The sequence below is a fragment of the Phallusia mammillata genome, chromosome 7 (assembly GCF_965637545.1).
Source record: "Phallusia mammillata chromosome 7, kaPhaMamm4.hap1.1, whole genome shotgun sequence".
Lineage (NCBI taxonomy): Eukaryota > Metazoa > Chordata > Ascidiacea > Phlebobranchia > Ascidiidae > Phallusia > Phallusia mammillata.
Genome location: NC_137258.1, coordinates 3858945 through 3883561, shown reverse-complemented (window position 1 = coordinate 3883561; position 24617 = coordinate 3858945). Strand labels below are relative to the sequence as shown.

Sequence of the window (24617 nt, the reverse complement as noted above, 5' to 3'; positions counted from 1 at the left end):
CTGTGCGTCGTTTCAATTTTCCAAGGGCGTCGCAGAATATTTCCGTTTCGTGACTGAACTCAGTTTATCTCATAAAAATGAGGTTTCAGTGCGGTTGACGAATATCTACGTCCAAATACTTTTTACGTAGAGTGCGGATTGACGTAAATTTACCTCAAAAGTTTTTGAGTTGCATCAGTAAACTTTTGTGCATCAGTTTATATTGTGCGTAAGTTGAAACATTACTTTCATTGTTATTCGTTATTGATGCTGTTAAGGCCTTGCAGCAGACAAGACAATGCAATTGTGCGGAATAATTGAAACAATTAACACATACCCGCACGTGATTGCCGGGTGCACTGAAAGTGTTGAGTGCAGTTTTATAACTTTGCCGAAAAACAGTTAGGCTAAAATTGTTCTCTAAGTGCTGTTTAATAGATTTAAATTTCCTGTTTATTGATAAGGTTCCTCATTAACTTTTATTTGATGGTGCGTCGCAAGTCCAGAAAACTTTTCCAGAGGCGTCGCAACAAAAAAAGGTTTGAGAACCACTGGCTTAGTATATAACACAACACAATGCTTAGTCATATTTTATGTAGGCGCAAAGTTTACAACATGCAACCGACGGTAACAAGGTCGTGGGCTTGATCCTAAGATGTTGGCCGTGACCTTTAATTAAGCCTGATCAGGGGTTTATGACAAAGACCACGCGGTTTTGTTGAATCAATATTTCGCACCTCGTATGGCAAGTAAGGCAAAGGTAACTTATTAACTCGCAAAGTTGCACTTTAAACGCTGGCACTTAAACACATCATTATTCACGTATCGAGTACAGAACATTTGTAAGATGATTTGTGCTAAGCGTATCACAGTGTATGACATTTTGTTATGCAGAGAAACTAGGACAAAGGTATATATATATGGAATTGTTAGCTAGGCTTACATGAGAGTTACACATCAGTTACCTTGTGGCTGTCAAGCAATGTCATCAATAATTAATGCTGCTGTTTTGATCAATGCTGTGTAATGACAAAACTAATGTGAATTTTTAATTTGCTTTATAACTTGATTTTACTCATGTGGTTTTTCAACAGTTTGCGTCGAACTATGCAAGATATATTTTATGTGTTACGAGAAGCAAGAACCTTATCTATTTTTGCTACAACAGCTAATTGCGAGTTAATTGACTGCGAAGTGAAGGTTAGAAAGGAATATGTTTGTTTCCTGGTTCAGATGAGATCAGAGGTTCAATAATGTTGTTTCAAGAGTTTGGCCGAAGTTTCATTTATTGTAAAACTTAGGAATTTGACGACTGAAAGGTGAAAAGTTGGATCAGAAGATGTGAGGTTAAGAACCATCGGTTGTAGTTTTTTACACTAGGAATACGGTACCTGTTTGTCAACAAAGTTTGACCCTGCGACTAACTGACTTGGCAAGCTAAAGCAAAATGCAAATCAAAGCATGACATTATTCATTGTTACTTTGTGACACACACGAGTTATATAAGAAACAAAGCATGCACATTACAAAGAAACGAATGGGTCATGATTAGGGCAAATATTTTTTGACTTGTCAAAAAAAGTCAAAATTTTGTCAAATGTTTTAGAATAGGTCAAAAAATGTCAAAATTGTTTACAAAGTCAAATTTTTTTACAAAGTTAAAATTGTTTACAAACTGCATTGTCATGGTGTTGTAGAGGTTGCACTGCCAACAAACTATTCGTTTTACACCTTGTAGCCTACTTTATACTGTTGTAATTGGCCCATTGCCCCAATAATTGCGAATCATAAACCATCAAGTGAGTGAAACAATTAGGTTGATATGGCGTGATGCTCAACACACCTCAAAACGTGTCAAATTTTGGTAGGTCCCAAGTCATTTTACGGCAGCTGCAGGTTAAGTGCAGCTCTTGCTTCGGTTTTACTTTAGATACTTCATGTATCTTTCGTTTATACAAATGTATTGAATAATTTTCGTTGTGTCTTAGCTGCAGCTTTTTGGCAGTGATTTTTAATTAGCTCATTCTCTTTTCAGAATAGGTTAGGTCTATGTTCAGATTTTTGCCCTTCTGTTAGACTTTTGCACATTCTTTCGCTCTAGTTAGATTAGCCTAGCCATATTTTAACTTCTTGAACGATAATGCGTAATTTAACTACTTGAATTCTTCATAGGTCAAAATTTTGTCAAAAAAAAGTTTTTTAAGGTCAAAATTTGTCAAAATTTTCAATTTGTAGGTCAAAATTTTTCGTTTTTTAGGTCAAAAAATAATTGCCCTAGTCATGATCCATTTGACGGGTATACCATTGTATTAAGACTTCGCTGCAGTTTTTGGTTTGTTGCGCAGTAAAGCTGAATACGGAATTGACGCTCTCTAGTGTTAACTGTTTCATATTTTGGCCTTTAAAATAATGGTAAATATTGGTTAAAACAACAAAGCCCAAGCAACTCGTAAAACGTTTATTGGTGAAAAAAGTTTCGCCCAAAGCTTTGCGAGTGATTAAAAGCACAGGTTTCTAACTTCAAACCCGGAAGTTTCTTTACGACCGAATTGGCCGAGCGTTTGTGCTGCCAGAAAAAAAGAAACGTGTTAGTTGCAGATATTCCCATATCATGGTACAAAGCGCAGGGTAGGCACGCTTCAATGAGTCATGTGGCTGCGGCATGTAAAAAGCTGTGGGAAAAAATGTTTTAGTCGATAAGGTGGCTGTTAGCCTGTGGTTAGGATTACAGTTTTCAACGGCTGCAAGGGGAGTAAAATTCATTTGACAGGCCACTGTTGTGCATTGTTAATCTCTGTGGTGTTTTCTAGACTTGTTTTACAACATACATGCTGTAAGTTAGTGCGCTAGGGTTGGAGAAATGTGACATATGACTTGTACAGCGGGAGAATTTGACACAAAAGTCACTAAATGAGAAACATTTATCATTTACAAATTGCTGTAAAATACAATTGCCAATATTTACGACCTCATCGAAAAGAAGACTTAGAAATACATTTTCGGTTGTTTACAAAAGTATGCTTTTTCAGATTTCTTTTTTTATGTTATAATGGTTAAAGTTCCAATTTGCTGAGATCATTTGAAACAAATCAACGAACAAGCAAAGATGTTGCAAGCAACGAAATCAACCAAGCTTGTCTTGCTTATGGTGTAAGTACTAAATGTCAGGATAAATTAACTAGAGTTGCTACATCCTTTGCTACTGTTAAACAGATTTTAAATTCGAACAAATTGGCCCTAAAAGCGAAATGCAAATTAATAGGCCAGAAAGCTGGTGTTGCAATTGGCACACACTTTTTTGAAAATTCTCGAAGCAAACTTGTGTTTTCACAAAGAAATGCGTGTTTTAACCACAGAAAAAATGATAGAAAGTTCCCCATAAATAGCTAAACTACACTCGTTAGTATATTTTGTGCGAATAAAAGATTAGGTGCAAACAAATATATCATATGTTACCAATTGTAAAGGTAAAACTGTTGCAACGTAAATGTAATTTAGCATAAATGTAACCTCAATCAAAATCAATGTCTAAAATGCATTCAAGATTTTATCACTCCAATGTATTAGATGCGGTGATTGTTAAGTCGGCCTGTTATGAAGTATGAAAGCTCGTGTATTATTTCACCTTGGGGCATTTGCTAGACTTCATGATGTCCTTGTTTGCTTCGTCTACCAGGATTAATCGCGTTTCGGTGGCATTTCGCGCCCACTTGATCACCTAAGGAGGTTATGACGCAACCGCAAAAACTCCAAAACTAAACAGATTTAGGTTGAAATAAATTTGGCGGTAAATAACAAAAACAACATGAAAAAAAATTAGTCAAACAATTGTCTTCGGCCTATTGCCAGTGCGTGACAGATTCCTTACCAACATATGCAAAAGGTAAACATATTGGGCCACGCGAGAAACACAACGCAACACAATGTGGATGTCATTGACCACTATACTTGTATTGCCTTTACTTGGGATACCATAAACATTTGTTGTTTTAATACATACCGGTATATGCTAAAAGAGTTACCCACCTTTGCACAACAAAGTACGTGAAAAACTACAATCGTTGACATAATTAGCGGCAACTTTAGATATTTTTTGTGTGTGTTTTGTTTCATTGCAATTTCAATCCCCAATGTACCAAAAATGAAAAAACAATCTGAAAAAATTACTAATGATTGCAATGCATCAGTAATAGGAAAATCAGATATTTGTCTGGTGGGAAAGCTATAAATTACATTACAACGGATCGAACGTTGTTTCAGTTTAAGGTTATTTTAAGACGTCACGAGTTTATTGTAGTTTCTGATGGGGCATCCCACAAAACTTTTGCGAAAGTCCACCAGGTATTTTTGCTGCCCAAAAACCTACAATGACGACACATCCCCTATTCATGACGTCACTCGTCACAATAGGTATGCGTTTCTCGTGACTGCATGAAAAAATGCATCTCGGTGCAGTCACATGAGGGAATCGATTCGGTGCCGATGAGTCAAGGAACGATGTGCAACGGACTCGGTGCCGAAATCAAGCAATTAATTAATTAACTACTTAACCGTCCGTTTAAGGAAAAGCTAAAAATGGCTCTCGCTAAGGCATACGGATGCTGGTTTCCAAAGCTCGTGCGTCAACAAGTCATTTGTGGATCGAGGAAAATATTAATTTTCTGGTTTCTCGTTTGTTCACATTATAAGTTACTAGCTATAGGGTCGTTGTCCACTTTTTTAAGAATAAACGTGTTTTTTTTGGTTGTGTAAAATCAAAATATCGCTACTGTAATTAACATTGTATGACCGTTTTTATTTTGCGCCAAAGTTAAATTTAATTAGTTTTTATTTTTGTATTTGAGGCATAAATTGATTAACTTATTTCTCGTTCACACAACAAAAGCGGCGGATGTGGCCGACAATTATCCTAAAAAACTATCACACAACGCACCACATGCATGCACTGAAATGTGATGGTTGCAGGCCTGTGTAAATGCTGACTTGGTGCAAAGTTTTCCAATGCGCATCATCCTTTAACAAAAACAGCTGACAGCAAAAGCATGTTATTTCCGTATTTACTCTCACAAGGAGTGGTGCAAATTCCATGGAATCACCACGAGGCGGGACTTCCATGAAACGTCCCTTATTCAGCAAAAGTTAGGTCTGCGTCTCATGAGCTGACTCAAACGGAAAACTCTGTTTAACCATCCCGGGTCAAATTCCGAAACCTAGCAGCTCGATCTAAACGCGGATGTCTGGTCACGTGATAAGAAAGTGCAATTTTGATTGGCTGTTGATTAACAAAGGCTGTGCGCACGAAAACGCTAAAATGAATAGTTTTATTTGTCTTTTTAATAGATGGTAATAACTACGTGCATATTTTAAGTAGATTCCAGTACAAGGCGATTTAAATACAAGCCTACTGGTTGCATATTCGGTATTGAACATTGGTAACTACTATTATTCAAGTATTGGCATTTTGTAATGCAATTCAATATTCGTACTGGTTGCAACTAAGTCTCGGAAAGACTTCTGTCGTCGGTTCGAATCCCATCGAAGGCTAGACTAACCTACGTCTTGCCATATGGGAATGCTTGGTGACCGGCTGATTCGATATACGCCTTTAATGGGCCTGGCGTACTAGGATTTGCTTGCAACAAATGTTATCGTATACAATTCCAAACATGAAATATTTTCTTATTGGCCGGACTTTTTACAAAATAAGTTTGTAATGTTAAATGGTTAACCTAAACGCCAAATATAAGTGGTTTTTATTTTTTAGTTTCCTTTCCAACTGGGTAGCTCATACCGCCGTTGGCATGACAACCACATCCACGTGTGGGGGCAACATTACGGGGGCCGCGTCGGGGCGTGTGACGTCACCTCGTTACCCCCAAGTTTACCCCCCAAATATCAAATGCCAGTGGGATATAACAACGAATATTGGTACTGGTATGAGGCTGGTAGTGGAACACCTCGATAACAAAGAAACAGCGGGCGGAATAAGCATATGGTGGGTAAATAACAGGGGTAATTTGGGTAAACCAAATTGTTACATATTTGTTTTATAATTTCATAAAATAAAAAACTGCCAGGAAGCTTGTGTATGATGAATAAAATGTATTACAAACAAAATCGCTTATCGTTACTGCATTTTGTGCTTACTGTATACAATTTCTCTGGCAGTTTTGTTTTTAATCCGCTTACTTTTCACGTGTATTGTATTACTGTACTTATTTTTTATTACAGTTACGACACGTTGCATATATATCGCTATAACCCGAACGGCTCAGCAAGCCTGATTAAAATACTTTGCGGACATTCGGTGCTCGAACTGACGTCACGAATCATTGACGTCACTCCCACGTCGGCGTCAACTTCTAAAGTAGCTATTGTTTTCAAGTCCGACTTTACGACCGAACTAACTGGATTCTCAATTGTTTACAAAGCGCGTAAGTTAAATTTACCGCTATATTTTTGCATGTTACCATTGGCAGACTTTTTTTTAATCAATTTTGTTAAGACAACCTGTCCTTTACGTAAATAAACTATGATTTTTTATCTTTGTCTAAAATTAGAAAAAAATCAACTAACCATTCAACAGAAACGAGCGGATAGAAAAACGCAGCGTAATTTTGCAACGAATTAGAACGTAGACTTTACAGTCAACTTGTTTCGTTTACAGTTTGCAATCAGACGTTGGAGGGCGCTAGCGGCACAGTGACGTCACCAGGTTTCCCTAGCAACTACCCACGTGACGCGAGGTGTACCACGACCATAAGCACAGCACCTGGCACAAATGTACAACTACAATTTGTCGATATTGCAATTCATAAAACCTTTCTGTGCGTCAACGATTACGTCAGAGTTACGTCATCAACTGGTGAGCGATGCTACAGCAAAAATTTCAAGTGAAATCTTGTCAAGATAATTTTTTTTCTTAGAAGGTCAAATTAATTGTCTGAAGAATTAACCAGCATAAAAAGTCCTAAACATTTCCCAATCTTCTTGCAATATATTTCTAATTGGTGAGAACGACTTTGCAGGTGGAACAGGAGTTGGTAAACCGTATTGTGGTAATCAAAAACCCAACCTTATCGTATCAAATAGTAACGACATGACTTTGGAATTCGTGTCTGATGGCAGCTTTGGAGGCCGTGGGTTCACTGCAGTATGGAGCACAGGTAATGACTAAAGACGCTACATTTTTCATATTATGCCTTTCAAGCTTGTTCAAAAAATCATATGCGTTTTAGTAGATCAAAATCAAACAATCTATTCAGTATCAAACTTTTAAGTTGCGCAAGGGAAATGTGACCAATGTTCATTTTAATATTGAACGAGATACTCGTATGACAGAAGACTTTTTAGATTTTGGCAAACATTTTATAATGCATGTCAAATTTGGAAATGCTTCAAACCGTTGCGTAGTGTTGTTAGCTTTAAAACACGCGTTCTTTGAAACTTGGCAACGCGAATATTTTAGCATCAACAACAACGGTCGCACCTGCAACGACCGTTATACCAACTACACAACCTACAACGACCACAAAAACAACAGCCACAACTCCAACAACTGTGCCAACCACAGTGTCAGCAACTACAACAGTAGCAACAACAACAATAAAAACGACAACTATAACTGTACCGACAACTACAGCTGTACGTACTGCAAAGTCCACAACGAAACCTTTGACTACTGCAACTACCACACACGCAATGTCTTCAGTAGCGGTAAAAACTGTTACTCCGAACGCCTCTCCCAGCGAGATACTGCACGATTACACAGGCTTGTGCACTTCCACGAAAAGTGGGAAAACCTGTCAACGCTGGGACTCTCAAATCCCGCATAAGCCAAACTTTGCGCCGACACCCAGTAACAACAATTATTGTCGAAATCCGGACGATGATTCTAAAGGTCCATGGTGTTACACAATTGATCCCGGGACCCGGTGGGAGTACTGTGATATTGCAAACTGTAAGAAAAACGCTGCGTGGTTTCATTTTTGGAAACACTGACTTTTAATTTCCAAGCAATCACGCCTGCAAATGAATTTCAGTTTCGCACCACATTCAGATTTTAAACAAATTTGCACACAATACAATTTTTTTTGTAAGATTTATTTTCGGAAACACTGCAATGCAGGAGTTTGAAAAAAAACTGGTGCCGTGTTTCATTATTTAATGCACATAATCTTTTGCACGATTACAACACTTGTATTTAATTTTACTAAACAACACAAGCCAATCAAGCACTGCCTTTAAATATGATTTTTTAACTTTGTATTTTTGTGTAAATTATTCCTTTTGCAACACTGTGGTATGTAGTAAAAGTCCCAATCCACATCTCATAGGCGAAAGTCACATCAGTCGAAAACGGACAATAGAGTTCGAGTCTAAAAATAACCTCATAAAGTCAAAATTGACGTCATCAAGATTGCACTTATCCTATTGCTAAGATCGCATCCAAATATAGTAATCGGCGTATTGAAAAAAATCGCTTGATTTATGGTCTCATATTTTCACTTCCGCGTTGTGTGAAAGAATCAGTGTCTTGTCCTTTATGCAACGGTACACGTAGACAAGTAACCCTTTCACGGTAAAACGAGGTTTATCACAAGATTCTGTATTTAACCATAGCACTGCATCGAAACCATTCCTTTACGTGCATGTTAGCACATCATTATGGTTTGTGCCATTTGAAACTTTTGTGCGTCTGCAAACGTGTTGAAAAGCATAATTTCTGTAACTGGGCAATTTTCTTGACGGCGGTCATACAAAAGCTTAAAAATTTATGTTAATCTGATCTCAAAAAAAATGAATATCAAAGCAAATCTGAGATCTTTAACACAAGTTCATAACGTCATTGCCATGAGAAACAGAGTTATTGCGTATTTTAAATCACGTCATTTTAGTAACAATGCACCTACTTTATTTACAATCATTTTGTTTTTTGCATGATTCTTCACAACCGTTTTTTGTTGATTTTCGCACAATTTCATTTTTTTCTCTTTGCAGCAGAATACATGTTTGTCGATAAAAAGTTTCAATCATATATTCAAGGTCTTATGGTGTTATTCATTTTAGGCCTTCCCACCACCCCAAATCCGGAACCTACCACCGTGACGACACTTGCCCCAGCAACGACAAGCCTGACGTCATCACCGAAACCGACGACCACCAATCCTTCTATAGTGACATCATCAACACCCACTTCCACACCGCCCCTAATCATCACGACAATAGGGCCATTGGTACCCCCCGAAACGACAAGTAAAATCCCAATCACCCCAACGCCTATAACAACTGGGACTGAGCGTACAGGTAAGAGAGTGAACAACATTATTTTACTCCTGAAATAAATCAAAAAACGATTTGCTTACCCGGTGGGTGTTTGCCGGTAAAGTGTAGTTCAGGCTAAATTTAAATAATTAAGTGTCAAAAAATCGAGCCAAGTTAAACCTACACCTGATTTGGACTTGGTAGATTATGTTTTTACTGGAAATAGTTTCATGTTGATTTATACTTGTATTGTCAACCACGAACCCGCGAAATTAAACTAGTCATTGGAGGGACCCTTTAAATGTGACAGTTTTCCCTCTAATATTCTATTTGAATAAGAGAGACTGATGGTGCCAAAAAAGGTATATCGTTTGAGTATATCGTTTCAAAACGTTGTGTTGATTAATTCTGATATAAAAACGGCTGCTTCGGCATTAACATCACTGACAAAAAAACAGTTATTCGGTAATCGTCGACGTTAGATGCCTACTATTGAAGGGACACATCCTGTATGAAATATTAAATGTTAAAGTTGTATTGCATTGCATTACGCACACCATATTTATTTTGCAGCTACAAACGCATCGGAACCATCAACAGATGCTGTCGCGGAAGCAGCAGGCTCAACAAAAGAACCACTGCCCTGGTAACATTTTAATTCTTTAGTATTGTTAAACAAAAACTGTTCCGCAATGTTGTGTTGATGGGAAAAGAACGGTAGAGCTACTAACACCATAACGAGAACACACACCCAAATGTGGTTGGTTGTATCTCCAAAAATGTTCACGGTTAGGGCTATTAGGGTCGGGGTAAGGTATTAGCACTTAAAATTCAATAAAACTAACCCAAAAAATTAGTTACTAATGCAAAAATTTTATGTAATTATTTCCCAACCCAACCCATTTATAGCCGCTAAATAAAAATTCAGCTCTTTACGCCCCCTTGTGAAAGCGATGTTCGGATTCTCGTTATGGTGTTAGTAGCTCTACCGAAAAGAACAACAAAGCGATATAACTGCACTCGAACAATCAACAAGCCGGAAATAGCTGTGTGGCGTTCATACATCATAAAGCGCAAAATAAGGAAGGCGTAATTGATAGATCATACAGTAAACTAGTTTCGACGAAAAGCATTGTGGATTGCGAAACAATGAAGTAGAAAACGTACTATAAATTAAATGTGAATCAGACCATTCACCGTGAACAGAGTAACGAATGGTTGCAGCTTTAAACAATGGTTAGAAAACACGTTGTACGTCATCACGGGGTCCATAATCGTCACTGTCCTATTTAGGTAAAAGGGTTTGACCGCGGGGTTTTGATTGACATGGCTTGGAATCGCGTAATTTGCTGTGGTGTTGGGCAATACCTTAACCCGGGCGGCTTTACCTTATAAGTATAATCATTTCGTTTAAAATACTTCACCACGTTGGAATACTCTTTTCTTCTTTTTACTGTCCATCAGGGATTATGTTCACTTTTCGGTTTAAAAGAATGATTTAGAATTTTTAAATACATAATAAATAGATATTTCACATTATATTTTGTAATTTTTGATCCAAAATGACTTAGCATAGACGGACAGTCTGTTTTAGTTTAAAAACATAAAATTACTGCAATAAGGACCACAAAACGATTTTGGCATTCAACTATTTGCTAACCAGAATATTCTTTTTGCAGGTACCCGTTTCTGCTGATTGGTCTCGCCCTCCTATTGGTCATCATTATCGTGCTGGTAGCTTTAATTTTCGCGCGTCGCAGACGGAAGCAAGGAAGTCAGGATGCCACTAACGACGTAGTATTTCAGCCAATGATAGAAGACGATTGGACGGAGCGTGTGAGTTTAGATCAAAATGTCATAGTTTGAAAAACAGTTCACAATAAAAAAATATATATGTTAAGTAAACCAGAATATGGATGGCAGCCTATCAATAGCTACTGTTAAACGTAAATGTGGCATTAACCAATTAGTATCCAACTTAATTTTGATCTTGATTAGAGATCGATTTTTGTGTGTAAAGACTCTGCTTGCTTACTTCGCCCGGAAAAAAATATCAATAAAGTTTGTTTCTTTTCAGCCGCGGGAAAACACCTATGTTGAAATTCCCTTTTTAAGCTCGGATGAAATGGCTACTAGAAATGGACATGGACCATTATACCGGTAAACACCCCATAACGTAAAGGTCGAAAACGGTACAAAGTTTTACGATTCCAAGTATTCGTTTGGCGGAGATTGATTCTTAAACTGGGCAAAAATTTTTACATTTGCTTTAATTTCTCAGAAGTGGATCAAATGCAAGCATTGATTCCATCGCCAGGGCGAAACGCGGACTGTTTGAAGATACGCCAACTACCACCAACAACACCACCACCACCACCACCACAACTTTTAACGGTAATACTGGTGCAAAAATTTCATTTCAAAAGGTGTAGATTAAAATACAATCGAAACGTTTTTCTAGTTGTTACGGTAATATTATGTTTCACTGGCCTTGTTGCAAGATTCATTTGAGTTAACATTCTGTTCACCATGTTAAGTATATGACACGAATATGGACTTTTAACCTAGCTAGCGAAACAACTCCTTAATCAGAAACAAATAATTTTCACAGGTGGCGCTACAGGTCCACCGACCGAAGAACCGTACTCTATGGCGTTGGATAATGAGGGGCTTCCCCCGAACGGTATAGTCGCTGCACAGAGTCCAGATATTGATGACAACCCCTATCAACAGATTGATTACATGCGTACCGAGGATGTGGCAGGTAAACGAAATAGTTAAGCTTACTTAATATTTAACTAAAAACCAACTTTCGTGTAAACAAAGAGCATTATAAGCCAAGCATGGCAACAAGTGGCAAAAAAGCAAAAACTTTCCCATCTAAATTAACGAAAATGACAATTTCACATCCATAATACCTTTGCAATACAGGCATGGGATATAAACTGTTGTCCATTTAGTGGTCATAGCATAAGTACGTTGTCCAAACAAAAGCATGTTTGTTTGTTTGTTGCCATAGCATGGCCCAAACATATAAGTGACCCAAAACCTTTTGTAAGTTGTCCCAGTGTTTAAAGCTGATTTAAAAACGAACCTATAAATCGAACTAAAAAACAATTCCCATTTACAGACATAAAGAAAGGTTCAGCCGCAAATTTGGTTGTTTCCATTCCGGTTCAATCAGCTTCCCAGGCCCCCGCGAAAGGGAAGAAAAAGGGAATCAGGAATTTCTTCGGAAAGAAGAACGCAAAGCCGGAGCCAGTAACTAAAAAGCCTCCTAAAGTTCCAGTTCGAACAACGCCATTGCGAAGCAGTCCAGGTAAAACAGCGCACAAACCTATTCAGCCTACAACAAATCTATACCAACTGAAACTTGATTACTTTCTTTCACTGGTGAAAAGGTTGTTTAATTTGAAAAACGCCAATGCGTAGCAGGCCATGTATAAATTTAGACTTCAAACTGATTTAGATTTAAGCCAACTTAAATTAAATACCACTTTTCTTTACTGGTGAAACGCTTTATCACAACATATTATGTTTTGCAAACAGAATCGAACCCTAAAAGCAACGACATTCGAAAACCTGCTGTGCCGCCCAAAAACCGGCCATCCATAGCGTCGACGTCACAAGCGCCTGATGTCACCAACGATGACGTGTTTGTGCCCGGGGCAGTAGGAAACCACTACCAGAGCCCGTCATCCATAAAGGAGAAGATAGCATCCTTGAATGAAAGCCCTGAATCGGAATATGCTATCGCATCCGAGGGATCTTTCAAGCTGGTAGAGCAAGACAAACCTCCATCCCCTTCTAAGACCGATGACGTCACAAACAAAGACGACGTAGGGTCGACTAGTGAAAACGACACTGGTAAGATTTGTGCCTTGGAGTTTAATGAATAATGTTTATGGATTAATAAGTTATTGATTTGTTTTATTTACGCAGCCAACAAGGTACCAGTTCGTGTGCCGGATTCGTCCTTTAAAGTTTCGATCGATCCAACAACCATTGACCGGATGAACGGTGAGTTCAGCGCCCTCAAAATGTCAAAAATACGTATTGCTGCTTTTAGCATATATCCAAACGTGTGGATACATATCATTAACTCGGAAGTTTATCAAGCTTGGTGTAAATGCACGCATGAAGTTTACAAAATCTAACTTATACCCTGTTTGACGAAATTTCCCCAAAGCTGTTTGGGAGTCAATTACGATTCGTTGATAGCTAAATAAAAATCGTAGTGGCTTGGTTTTACCCACCAGGGGTCATAACTGCAATATCAGCGAGTGAAAACTTCTATTGTGTTTACTGACAACCATTCACGTTTTTTATCAGGTTCGATTTCCAACGACGAAGGATGGTATGCAAGCCCCAGCTCCCCTGTTTTTGAGATAAACCCCATTACTTCTCTCTACGACCGACCTAGCTCCCTCAACGAGCGTCCCCAATCAGGCGAGAGCTACTGTTCCATGAGTAAGGTCGAAGCTCCGCCGAAACCAGACAAGAAAAGCAAAACACAGAAACTCAAAGTCAAGGACCAAAACGGTAGAAATTCAGGCCTCTACATGCAAATGCAATCCCAACCTGGAACCCACTATCAAAATCTCACTTACGAGAAAGCTGTTCCCAGTGACGTCACTGCTAAGAAAAGCGATGACGTGACCAAATAAAAAATTTTGCTTTGGCGTTGTAGCCCAGCAGGACCTGGCGTGCCGCTGTTCTTTGTAACACCAAATGGTCGATCTTTTAGCGTTTGTTTCATTCCTTTTTATACGTACAACCGTGCCACGTGTATTTATACATTTCTTGTAACTGATTTTCCGCGATGTTTGTGGACAATGTCGATGTACGTAGTACTTGAATCCTCGCGAAACTGCCGTTTTTCTATCATATGTTGATGTACAAAATAAAATATCGCCAAAACAAAAAAGCATGAAATGAACATTGAGCGAAAAGAAAGAAAACTGATGCATTTTCATATGCTCTAAACAATAATATTTAGACGGACTAAAGAAAATTATATTGTTACCAAAGACGAAGAACAAGATTAATTAGTCTGTCTCTTCTGCGGAAATCTTTCAAACATCTCATCTAATTCATTGAAGACTGACCAAACGTATATAAAAACAGGACACAAATCTTGGATTAAACATACTCCTAATCTGAAAAATACTTAGAATTCAAAGTTCTGGGGGGAAAAAATGGTTAAAAATCACGTTTTTAGGCTCTTGAATCCGATCTAGCCGTTCCTTAATTGTTGTTTAACATGTGTGCAGTAAAATAAATGCCGAAACAACATCTTTAAATCAAGAATATAATCAAACAGAAAAAACTACATTCTTCGGACATTTTAGCATACAGGTTTGCACACTGGAGGCAACGGAGACAGTTGCAGAACTGTTAGAAATCAAGATGGATAACTTACACGGCTAATGGGGAAACTATTCATGAACATTTATCACTTGATATTTGGTGACGGCTTTTCTAGATATAACAAGAGGCAGGGGCCAATGGACGGTGTAATCAAGTGCGAATGATTCCAATCCACTTAGACTCAGTTCAGTCGGATCAAGAGACTTGACAACTGAAAGCAAAATGGTTGTTCGATTTTTTTACGTGTAAACTGTTAATGCCAATATAAACAACAAAGCTCTTCTTGTACGCCACAAAACAAATTCTATGTACAAACGTAATTTCTTCAATAAAACGATCCCCTCATTGTCAAAACATAGAAGGAATTTCAGTTTGATTTTTCCAATTATAAATCATGCAAAGAACTTGGCAATAAGGTTCCTCGACACACGACAATTACATTGTTATCTTGTCCTAAAATCAAAAACGTGTGATTAAAGCAAAACGTCCGCATTTTGCTCTCAAATTGTCGAAAAGCAAAGAGGAAACATTTTGGGCTTTTGATTAAATTATGATGTTTACAAAATAAAAAAACATGACAATGCCCCCTTTAGGTAAAATAATACAGTCTATCTATACACGCACGGAAAAAGCGCAAAGTACAGTCTTTTCATAGGACTGGAAAATTGTAAAAAACTGGTAAAATATTTCCGTACCTATTTCTTGGACAATATACAAAATATACTCAAAAAGAGTGGCAGACGATCAGCGTCAGTGTAAGTTACTCTTTTTGGACGGTATCAATTGACAGAGTGCGAACAAGCTGATAAGGCCATAGTTTAAAAGGACGATTCTGCAACAAAATGTACAACAATCAGAATATACAAGAATGAGTTGCTTTAAACAGGTATTTTTGTTTTGCCAACAACAGTGTAGCGAAATTTCGTTGCTTGTGTATTTTGATTTACTTGCTAGTCATCGTTACTTTATTGTTTTCATTTTTTTTTCGTTGTGGTACCTTAGTTACGTTTGTGTTATGGCGGGGGTGTCAAACTCAAACACCCTTAAAGACACAAAACAAACTTTTGCGTAGTCGAGGGCCGGTCTATTAAAACATTTGTTACAGTGTAACATGACAATAAAGTGTACATTGCATCATTAAAGTCTAGCAGAGTGCAAGAACCAGCGGTACTTTATTAATTTGTGTGAAAATAATGGCATAATAATATCTGGGTTATTTTAATGTAACTTCTAAAGATGGGTTATATCAATGTAACTTCTGAAAGTTACTTTGCGGGCTGCACAAAAACTCTTAAAAACAACGCATGGCAGTCTACTTTTCGGTTATTACGTAACAGGGTAAACGCGTGATAAATGACGAGGCTTTAATATATCTTGTCCTGTTTAAAGGTTAGAAAAGTTTTTTTTTATTCTGCCAAAGTTTTCATATTGCGCAAGTTACATAATTTTTCAAATACAGGCTTTATTTTCTTATAAATGCAATTGTAGAAAGTATTTTTATTTTATTTTTATGTTGTTTTTATACAGCATGAACGACTCCAATGTATGGAAATATATTTTCGAAACTGATGACATAAAAACAATAAGTTTCTCGAATTTCGCGGGAAATACAATGTGTTGCTAATTGCTATGCATTCCGTAACTTGAGAATGTTATTTGTAGTTGCGGACAAATGGCACATATAATCAATATCGCAGTTAGCTAGGAAACGTAGCCGTTTCGAACTCACATTTGGGTTTAGTCCAGGGTTTCATACCGGAACGGAACGAAACCAAATAACGTTATTCGTTCTGAGCAAATTATTTATTTCGTTATTTCGTTCTGGACCGATATTTTCATTTCGTTCCGGTCTGACCGAAATAAATTTATAACGGTATTCTTCGGTATTTCGGTCTTAACAAACGGACATTTCTTTGTGGTCTTTGCAACTATTAAGCGAAAAAAGGAAGAAAGTTGCAACACACAAGAATTATTGTCGGTAGTTGTTACGTCACATAACATTTGTCAATGATGGTCAAACGGATGTAAATTGTAGGAACTTCAATTTTTATCATAGCTTAACGGCGCAAAATTTTCAGCAATTGTATCATGTCAAATGTCCAGAACGAAATACCGGAATAAAAAATAACGGTATTTCGTTCCGTTCCGGTATTTTGAATATTTTTTATTTCGGTATTTCGTTCCGGTATTTGAGCCAAAAATTATTTATTTCGTTCCGGTATAACGTTCCGTTCCGTTCCGGTATGAAACACTGGTTTAGTCCTTCTTTAGCTAGGTCAAGGAACTCTGTTACCAGGTCAAGTGATTTTGTATACAATGGTATTTAACCTAGTGACAATGTTATAACGGTAAGGAATTATTTACCTTTAACGGAGTCCTAAAATAGATTTGCAATTCATATTTGTAACGATTATGATTTCTGTGTTTAAGTTTTGGTATCGAGATTACGTGAAGTTGTCGCCTGTTTGTCTCGTGGTGTGGCTAGATTGCTGTGTGTGTTTTATATCTGTAATTATCGTGTTTAATCGTTGGATTCTATTTGAATAAGATCGTACAGACAAACTAAGGTAATAATAAAACTGATTTGGTGACCTACAAAACGTGTGGAACGTTACAATATTATTAAGAAAAATTTTGAGTTTTTAGTTTAATTTGTTCGTTTTTTTTTGCTCTACAATAAAATACAGATAAACCTTTTGCAATAAAATTCAACTTGATTTTTTTGTACTCGTTTTTTTTGTAATAACTATACAATTAACCAAATTCAAACTCTTGAGATAGGCTAACACATTTTGCAGGAATAGGTTTTGAAAAAGAACATTTTTTTTCTAAAAATTCATAAATTTTATTTCGCCGAACTTGCGACGAGATTAATTCAGCTCATATTCACAAAAATGAACTACAACAACAACATTGAAGATCTAGAATTGATGACTTTGACTTCAGAAAACAGTGACCTAGTAAAGGGATTCGTTACTGCTCACTATATTGTAGATACACCCTTGTTTCAAATGTGTTCAATGACTAAAGAAGAATTATGCAATACGTACTTGACACGAATAGATGGAATGTTGGCATGCAACTTGTCTTTTGGATTTCGGGAAAAAAGCACCGGCAAATTAATAGCTATGTGTGCGAATACCCTTTCACCAAACAAAGCACATTTGGTTCCAAACGTTGGCGACTCAATCATGTATCGCTATATCAATACAATTGGTGATTATGGACAAGAAATCGGAGCAAAAACCTACATGACTTTTGGTTCAGCGTGTGTAAGTCCAAAATACGCTGGACTTGGTCTTGCAACAAAACTATTGAACCAAAGTGTAGCAAAAGGTGTTGAAATAGGTTGTGAAGCTATTGGGATGTATTCAACTAACAGCTTTATGCACCGCATAGCTGATAAAATGGGCTTTAGGATTTTAAAGCGATCGCGTTTTGAAGACTTTGTTGATTATGATGGGACTAAACCATTTCATGGTAAGAATGTTGGTCCACATGTGGATCTTGTTGTTTATTACAAATGGCTAAAACCAACGAAAGATACAATGTCGGTGTAAGACCTAGTTGTCCAAAACCATTTTATGTTTTAGTGAGTTGTGTGCTGTGTTATCTTTAGGCTATCGTATATACAACGCATGTGGTGTAAGCGACGCAAATTAATGCAATATTAAAAGTTATGTGACAGATGGTTGTGTTAAATAACAGTCAGTCACATACATCATGGGGGGTTAAAGTTCTAAATACCAAACAAATGTAAAATATTTTGATTCAATGGGTCACATACTAAATCCCTTCGTCGTGCTGCCCCTTATAGGGTTCGGATTTCGGGACGAAATTGACATATCCCGGGATAGAAATTTTCACTTTTTAAATCCCGGGATATTTAGGGACCAAAACGCCATGCTTAAACGTACACTCCCATTAAGTGTCATAACCTAGGCTAGGTTCCAATATCGGGATTTCCCAGGGTACCAAACTTAGCTCCTTTAACCAACAAATTGCAGCAAGAACAATGTAGCCTACCGGCTTAGCTCCTTTGACGAGCGCCCCCAATCAGGCGAGAGTTACTGTTCCATGAGTAAGGTCGAGGCTCCGCCGAAACCAGACAAGAAAAGCAGAAAACAAAAAGTCAAGGACCAAAACGGTAGAAATTCCGGCCTCTACAAGCAAATGCAATCCCAACCTGGAACCCACTATCAAAATCTCACTTACGAGAAATCTGTTCCCAGTGGTCTTACGTAAAACTGCTAAAAAGGCGATGACGTCCCCAAATAAAAAAGTTTGTTTAGGGCGTTGTAGTCAAGCATCTGTGCCACGTGTATTTCCGCGATGTTTTTGGACAATGTCGATGTGCGTAGCACTTAAATCCTAGCGAAACAGCCGTTTTTCTATCATACGTTGATGTACTAAGACAAAAAGTCGCAAAAACAAACAAACAAACGTGAAATCAATTAGGGGAAAAAAGAAAAAAAACTGATGCATTTTTACATGCTTAAACTAAACATTAATCTTTCAAAGAAAATTCTGTTGTTACCAAGACGAAAAACGAGATCAATAAATCTGTCTCTTCTGCGGAAATCTGTTGAGCTTAAACCGTTCCTTTAATCCATTGCAGACTGACCAAATGTGTATAAACACAGGACACAAATTTTAGATTAAACATCCTTCTAATCTGAAAAATACTTCGGTGGAGAAATGTGGACTTAGTGGAAAATGGTTAAAAATCACGTTTTTTTCGAAAATAGATTTATTATGAGCTGTACTATCAGCATGGGCATACAAAATGAAAACATTTGCAAGATCGCCGCTGCAACATATATCCCATTGTGTCAAACGTTTTCCAATTGATTCCAACCTTTTCCATGCAATCGTCAGGCAAAGTAATATTCCAAGCTTTCACCTAAAAATGTGACACATTAGTAAAAATTAAATAGAAAAATCGCTACTTTACCTGATTATAAGACGTTTTGTAAACGGTACCTGAACTACAAACAATGCAACTGCGCCCACTTTTACGAATTCTGCTTTGAAAGAGTTGGTGATGGCTGCTTGTGATGTTTTGATATAAGGTCAGTTGCGGTGGTCGAATCAGCGGTTCCTTCTTCTTCCTCAATAATTTGCGACTGATAGAATCCGTTGTAGTCCAACCTACAGATAGACGGAGTTTAGAATTTTTGTCATTCCCCCTTTCACATATAGGTTGGTAAATTTAAGAGTTTGATAAAAAATTATTCCCCTTTTTAGGTATTGAGTGCTTGAAATTGTTTTCAAAATAACATATGGGACAGATAGGTAATTTTAGTGTTAGACTCAACAATTTGACCCGGAAGTTTTTGGTTTTCTTTTAAACTTACAAAAATCAAACATTAAGTGTATTATTTATAACAGCAGTAATTAAAAAAACCATTACTTTTTTAATTTGATTTTTTCATGCTTCCTTTTTGCAAACTCAAAATACAGGCATAAAGTGAAGCAAAATTGGTTGTTACAGCAAACCCGAAACAAAAATATGGTTTTGTATGTTGTTTTACGCACTTGTGCAAGATATTGAAGAGACAATGTTGGCCTTGCTCACGACTGATAAAGGCTATGTCCTGAAGCAGCTGCTTTAACACAGTGGAGAAGTTTCGTTCGAAGGTGGCAACTGAAGCAAGATGTTCTTCGCTGCTTGTTAAGTCTTCAAGATGCGTGCTAGTTTCCTGGTGAACAAAAACAAAAATAACTAAATTAGACCCACTTTGTTTTTGTCTAAATAGAGCAGTGGTTCTCAAACTGTGGTACGTCAGGGTTTTTTAGGTGGTACGGGAGTAGCTCTAGGCTATGCTTAATTCAAGTCACACCAAGAATTGCTTCTCTACTGACCCAACTGATCAGCACGTTTTTTGCAGAACCAATATCAAGGACGTTTTTTAAGCAATCGCTAACATGTTGGTTTCACAAATTATCTAGTGTATTTGAGAAGAACTGTTGGTCTACCCATTCAAACTAGATTTCGGTGTTAGGTGGTACACAGCGATAAAAAAACGCCAGGTGGTACGTAATCGGTATAAGTTTGAGAACCACTGAAATAGGAACATTTTGCCTTTGTATTGTCAACAGCCACTTTGTACAAAGGATTTTTTCATTGCGCGCAATAAAATCGACCAATTTAAGTTGGTCCATTTGAACAAACCATTTGGCAAATTATGAAAATACTGCTGCTCCGCAAAGTTAACAACGTTTAAGCTGTTAGTACATTGTCACTGTTGTGAAACGAAGAAAACAACCCAAACGGAAGACATTGGATTTTTTTGTTGACATGTGAGAAGTTTCTTTTCGAAAAAAAGAAAGACATGTTATCCAGAAAGAGAACCTTGGGCAGGACTTACCTAAGTGAGTAAAAACAGCTTAATGAAAAGTAGTTTTTTTTACAAATTCAACAGAAAAAAATTCTCTTGATAGAATCATATGGTGAGCGGTAACATTAGATATAGACCTAAATTTTTCATAATCCGACCGAAATTATTAGATATTCGTGCACGTTTGACCTATAATGGCTTCATATGTTGAGGCAAACTGAAGCCTGTCATTATTATAGGATTCTGGATAATCGCAAAAAAAGCTTGCCCAACTGAATTTGATATTGACCCCTATGGTCTGTGTTTAAGTTCTAACCCTGGTTGCTGTTAAGAGTCGGTCGGATTCCATTCTTTTTTCGTCTTCAGTCGGTGGACCAGACAAGGTCATATGTTCCAACTTTTCCTCTAGCATCGGTCCGTCCACCTGACGACTAAGACTCTGCAGAACAGAATAAATTTACTGGATTATCGAATTGCAATGTTGAGCAGCGTTACATTGGCAACCACTAAAAAATGACATTCTAAACCAGTGGTTCTCAAACTTTTTCATTATTTTTTTTCCAAACAGCCCCTTTGCCATTATTTCGAGGGCTCGCGGTCCTTGTGTATTTCAGAAAAACGAAAGTTAATTGCAGGATTTTAGCTAGTTATGCAAAATTGCGCATTATAATTACGATCGTGCGCGAACAATTGCATTTTTGTTAGTTGTCATGCAATAAAGGCTATTGTTTAGCAATGGAGACAGTCGATTCTACTTTGATTTAAATAACTTAAAAAAAATTCTGCCAGGGAAACATTTTACAGCTGCCGAATTTCACAACGTTGCTTTCATATATACATCACTAACTGTACTGAACAAGGTAAAAATAAATCTGTCCTGTATTTTTCTAATCTGTAATGTCACAATTGTTTCGGCAAAAAGATTCCTTTAGGAAATAAAAGACATGATCAAGGCTTGCTCACCTGCATAAAGTTACTGAAAGCCACACAGAGCATGAGCAGTTTGCTGAGCAACCTTAATAAGTCCGTGTTTGTGAGAAGACAATCCTGGAGACTCTGACGCAAAAAGTCGGTGTGGAAGTCCAAGACCTCATCAACATTTACCGCCTATAGATCAAGTTCGGAATATTAAACAATGCATTCAAGTACTTCGCAATGCACTTGCCTTGACCATTAAAATGTGAAACTCATGAATTAGGAATAGGTTTTCAAAAATGTCATTTTTACCGATAGGTCAAGCAGGACTAAAAGTTGAACTATAGAACTTTAAGTACATCAACTACGTGTTTAAATGTACAATTCAAACCACTTTTTCTCGGTACACGAGTAAATTGGGCTTTGTTTAATATTGCTTGTCAGAAGGCTGGGTGTAGTGCCAAGGTCTATCCTTTGTTTATGACAAGACCTATACAATATGTTTATGATGCATGCTTAGGTCTTACCGTCTTAAGATTCTTTTCCAGCGTATTCCAGTTGGGTTCGAGGACTTCAAACATCATGTAATACTCGAAGTTAAGAATAAAGTGAAGCATTCGCTGAAGGATGGTCATCGCTTTCCCGAATCTATAACAAAAATTAGTTTTAAACTTTCGTTGTGCGAAAAGGTGCAAAACATTTTGCATTGTAATGTTGGCTATAGACAAATGCCCCGCAAGGCGTGCCGTATCGTAACAATACCCTAACATATTTTTTCATTGCAAATTTAAACGTTGCAATCGTCAAGCAATCGCAGCGACAGAGGCCAAACACAGATACTAAATCAAACACACAGAGATACCTTATTAAACTTTTGTAAATTACGAGTGATTTTGTGTTTCAAGATTGCTATGCAGTTACCAAATTTTTTGCAAGTGTGACGTGAGTTTCAAATGGTTTCGGGTTTTGTGTATATCCTACAAATGAATAAGTAGGTAGCCTAAAAACCTATTTTCGAAGCAGCAGTAAAAATATACATTCGACAGTTTGTAAATTGATTTACGATTCACATTAAAGTGCCCATTATAGTAAAAGGCTGTATTAATTTGCGATAAATCTTTGGCAATGTGTAAATTGATTCACAGCATAGCATTACAGCCTACTTGTGAGAAACGGCCATGTCCCTTTTTAGGCTCTTGAACCTGATCCAGACGTTCCTTAATTGTCGTTCAACGTGTTTGCAGTAAAATAAATGTCGAAACAACATCTGTTAATCAAGAATATGGTAAAAATGACAATAAAATCACTTTCTTCAAACATTTTAGCAATGAGCCAAAGTAATGTTTCAAGAAATTACTATTTTGTATTATTACTTTCTTTACATATCGGTAAAACATTCCTTGATCATGCAATCGTAATGTTTTGAAACTTTACCGAACGTGGTAAACCACAAACCGACTTGGATATTTCAGTCATCAATCAATGTTTGAAAAAAAGGATAAGTTACACGGCTAATAGTGAAACTATTTATGAACATGTGTTGGGCAGTTTACCTGGTACTTGGTGAGAGCTTTTCTGGATATAACAAGAGACAGGGGCCAGTGGACGGTGTAATCAAGTGCGAATGATTCCAATCCACTTAGACTCAGTTCAGTCGGATCAAGAGACTTGACGACTGATGAAAAATATTTGTAGGAATTGTTTTACGTGTAAACTGTTAATGTCAATATAAGCAACGAAGCTCTTCTCGTTAATGTACGCGACAAAAACATCAAAAGAACTTGGCTATAAGGTCAACATTTACAACATTTTGTGGTCTTTACATCAAAAACGTGTGATTAAAATAGAACGTCAGCATTTTGCTACAAAGTTGTCGAACAGCAGAGGAAACGTATTGGGTTTTTGATTAGATCATGATGTTTACAAAATAAAATTGACCCTGCCCCTTTTACGTAAAATAATAAAATCTGTGTATATATGGAAAAAGAACAGCATAGAACAGCCTTTTTATAACACTAAAAAATGTAAAAAAAATCGTACCCTTTTCTTCGACGGTATCAATTGACAGAATGCGAACAAGTTGTGTGATAAGGTCGTAGTTTAAAAGGACGATTCTGCAATAGGAAAAACAATAGTCCGAATATTATGAAAAACAAAGGGCTGCCTTTCACAGATATTTTTGTTTTGCCTACAAAAGTGGTTCCTGAACTGTTGGCCAAAACCGTTTTATTGAGTCAAATGTATTTAAACTTGTAGTATATGTTTTGAAACTTGTAAAGATTTTTGAAACTTAACAGCATCTAGTGAGGAACAAACCAATTGTTACGATGCCAAAATGACAATTGAATTATGTCATAACACTTTGGTTAATAGGAAGTCGCTTACTTCACAAAATTCGGAATGTCTTAAGCCATGGGATGGGTTTAAATGGCCTTACAGCGCCTTTATTCGAAATTTTATTTTGAAGGTAAATTGACTTTCTCACGCATTAATATATGCGGTCATGGAAAAGTCAACATATCACGCCAGCGGGCGACACAACCTTTTTGGGTAAACACGCGACGTTTTAATGCATCACTGCAGAGATAATCTGGGCGGTGGCGCATTGTGTTTATGCTGACCACTCAAGTTTCTTTAAGTCACTCGTATTTCCTTAAATTGAGTGAATCGCCATTTCTTTAAGTTTACGTCCACATTTTTTTAAGTCAATCTAGACTTGTCTTCAGTGTATACAACAGCGGTGGGGAA

At 37.2% G+C, this 24617-nt stretch overlaps 3 protein-coding genes across 4 annotated transcripts in view; 2 read left to right on the top strand and 1 right to left on the bottom strand.

Moving 5' to 3' along the window:
• The first annotated feature begins 245 nt into the window (after nucleotides 1–245).
• Nucleotides 246–14170, top strand: LOC145239238 (uncharacterized). Of its 2 annotated transcripts, XM_080102535.1 has the most exons (18): nucleotides 246–518; nucleotides 579–739; nucleotides 3009–3129; nucleotides 5744–5974; nucleotides 6211–6413; nucleotides 6647–6844; nucleotides 7008–7145; nucleotides 7448–7939; nucleotides 9049–9285; nucleotides 9817–9889; nucleotides 10923–11079; nucleotides 11321–11403; nucleotides 11525–11637; nucleotides 11855–12007; nucleotides 12374–12562; nucleotides 12793–13110; nucleotides 13186–13263; nucleotides 13576–14170. In XM_080102535.1, the coding sequence occupies exons 3-18, from the start codon at nucleotides 3086–3088 to the stop codon at nucleotides 13908–13910; spliced, it is 3042 nt and encodes a 1013-aa protein (XP_079958661.1). In that variant the 5' UTR covers nucleotides 246–518; nucleotides 579–739; nucleotides 3009–3085; the 3' UTR covers nucleotides 13911–14170. The 2 variants fall into 2 exon arrangements, with proteins under 2 accessions (XP_079958661.1, XP_079958662.1); XM_080102536.1 differs by lacking the exon at nucleotides 7448–7939 and having other exon boundaries at nucleotides 259–518.
• Nucleotides 14171–17507: 3337 nt separating this feature from the next.
• On the top strand, nucleotides 17508–18173 carry LOC145237726 (uncharacterized). Its single transcript, XM_080100697.1, has one exon. It carries the CDS (start codon nucleotides 17508–17510, stop codon nucleotides 18171–18173), a length of 666 nt encoding a protein of 221 aa, XP_079956823.1.
• A 736-nt stretch (nucleotides 18174–18909) lies between these two features.
• Nucleotides 18910–24617, bottom strand: part of LOC145238126 (gamma-tubulin complex component 2-like) — a 30664-nt gene continuing 24956 nt past the window's right edge. The window contains exons 15-23 of the mRNA XM_080101196.1: nucleotides 23910–23983; nucleotides 23423–23544; nucleotides 23033–23136; nucleotides 22397–22517; nucleotides 21918–22061; nucleotides 21271–21393; nucleotides 20152–20315; nucleotides 19597–19764; nucleotides 18910–19516 (exon numbers count right to left, since the gene is read on the bottom strand). Coding sequence (XP_079957322.1) covers nucleotides 19629–19764; nucleotides 20152–20315; nucleotides 21271–21393; nucleotides 21918–22061; nucleotides 22397–22517; nucleotides 23033–23136; nucleotides 23423–23544; nucleotides 23910–23983 — 988 coding nt within the window. The 3' untranslated portion in view covers nucleotides 18910–19516; nucleotides 19597–19628. The remainder of the gene's footprint in view (nucleotides 19517–19596; nucleotides 19765–20151; nucleotides 20316–21270; nucleotides 21394–21917; nucleotides 22062–22396; nucleotides 22518–23032; nucleotides 23137–23422; nucleotides 23545–23909; nucleotides 23984–24617) is intronic.

Bases quoted from the DNA above. Each gene is read 5' to 3' on its own strand.
- LOC145239238 (XM_080102535.1), top strand. From the start codon at position 3,086: ATGTTGCAAGCAACGAAATCAACCAAGCTTGTCTTGCTTATGGT. The intron at 9,286-9,816 runs GTAAGAGAGTGA...TTTATTTTGCAG, and splicing joins AACTGGGACTGAGCGTACAG to CTACAAACGCATCGGAACCA. The intron at 11,404-11,524 runs GTAAACACCCCA...TTAATTTCTCAG, and splicing joins GGACATGGACCATTATACCG to AAGTGGATCAAATGCAAGCA.
- LOC145237726 (XM_080100697.1), top strand. From the start codon at position 17,508: ATGAACTACAACAACAACATTGAAGATCTAGAATTGATGACTTTGACT.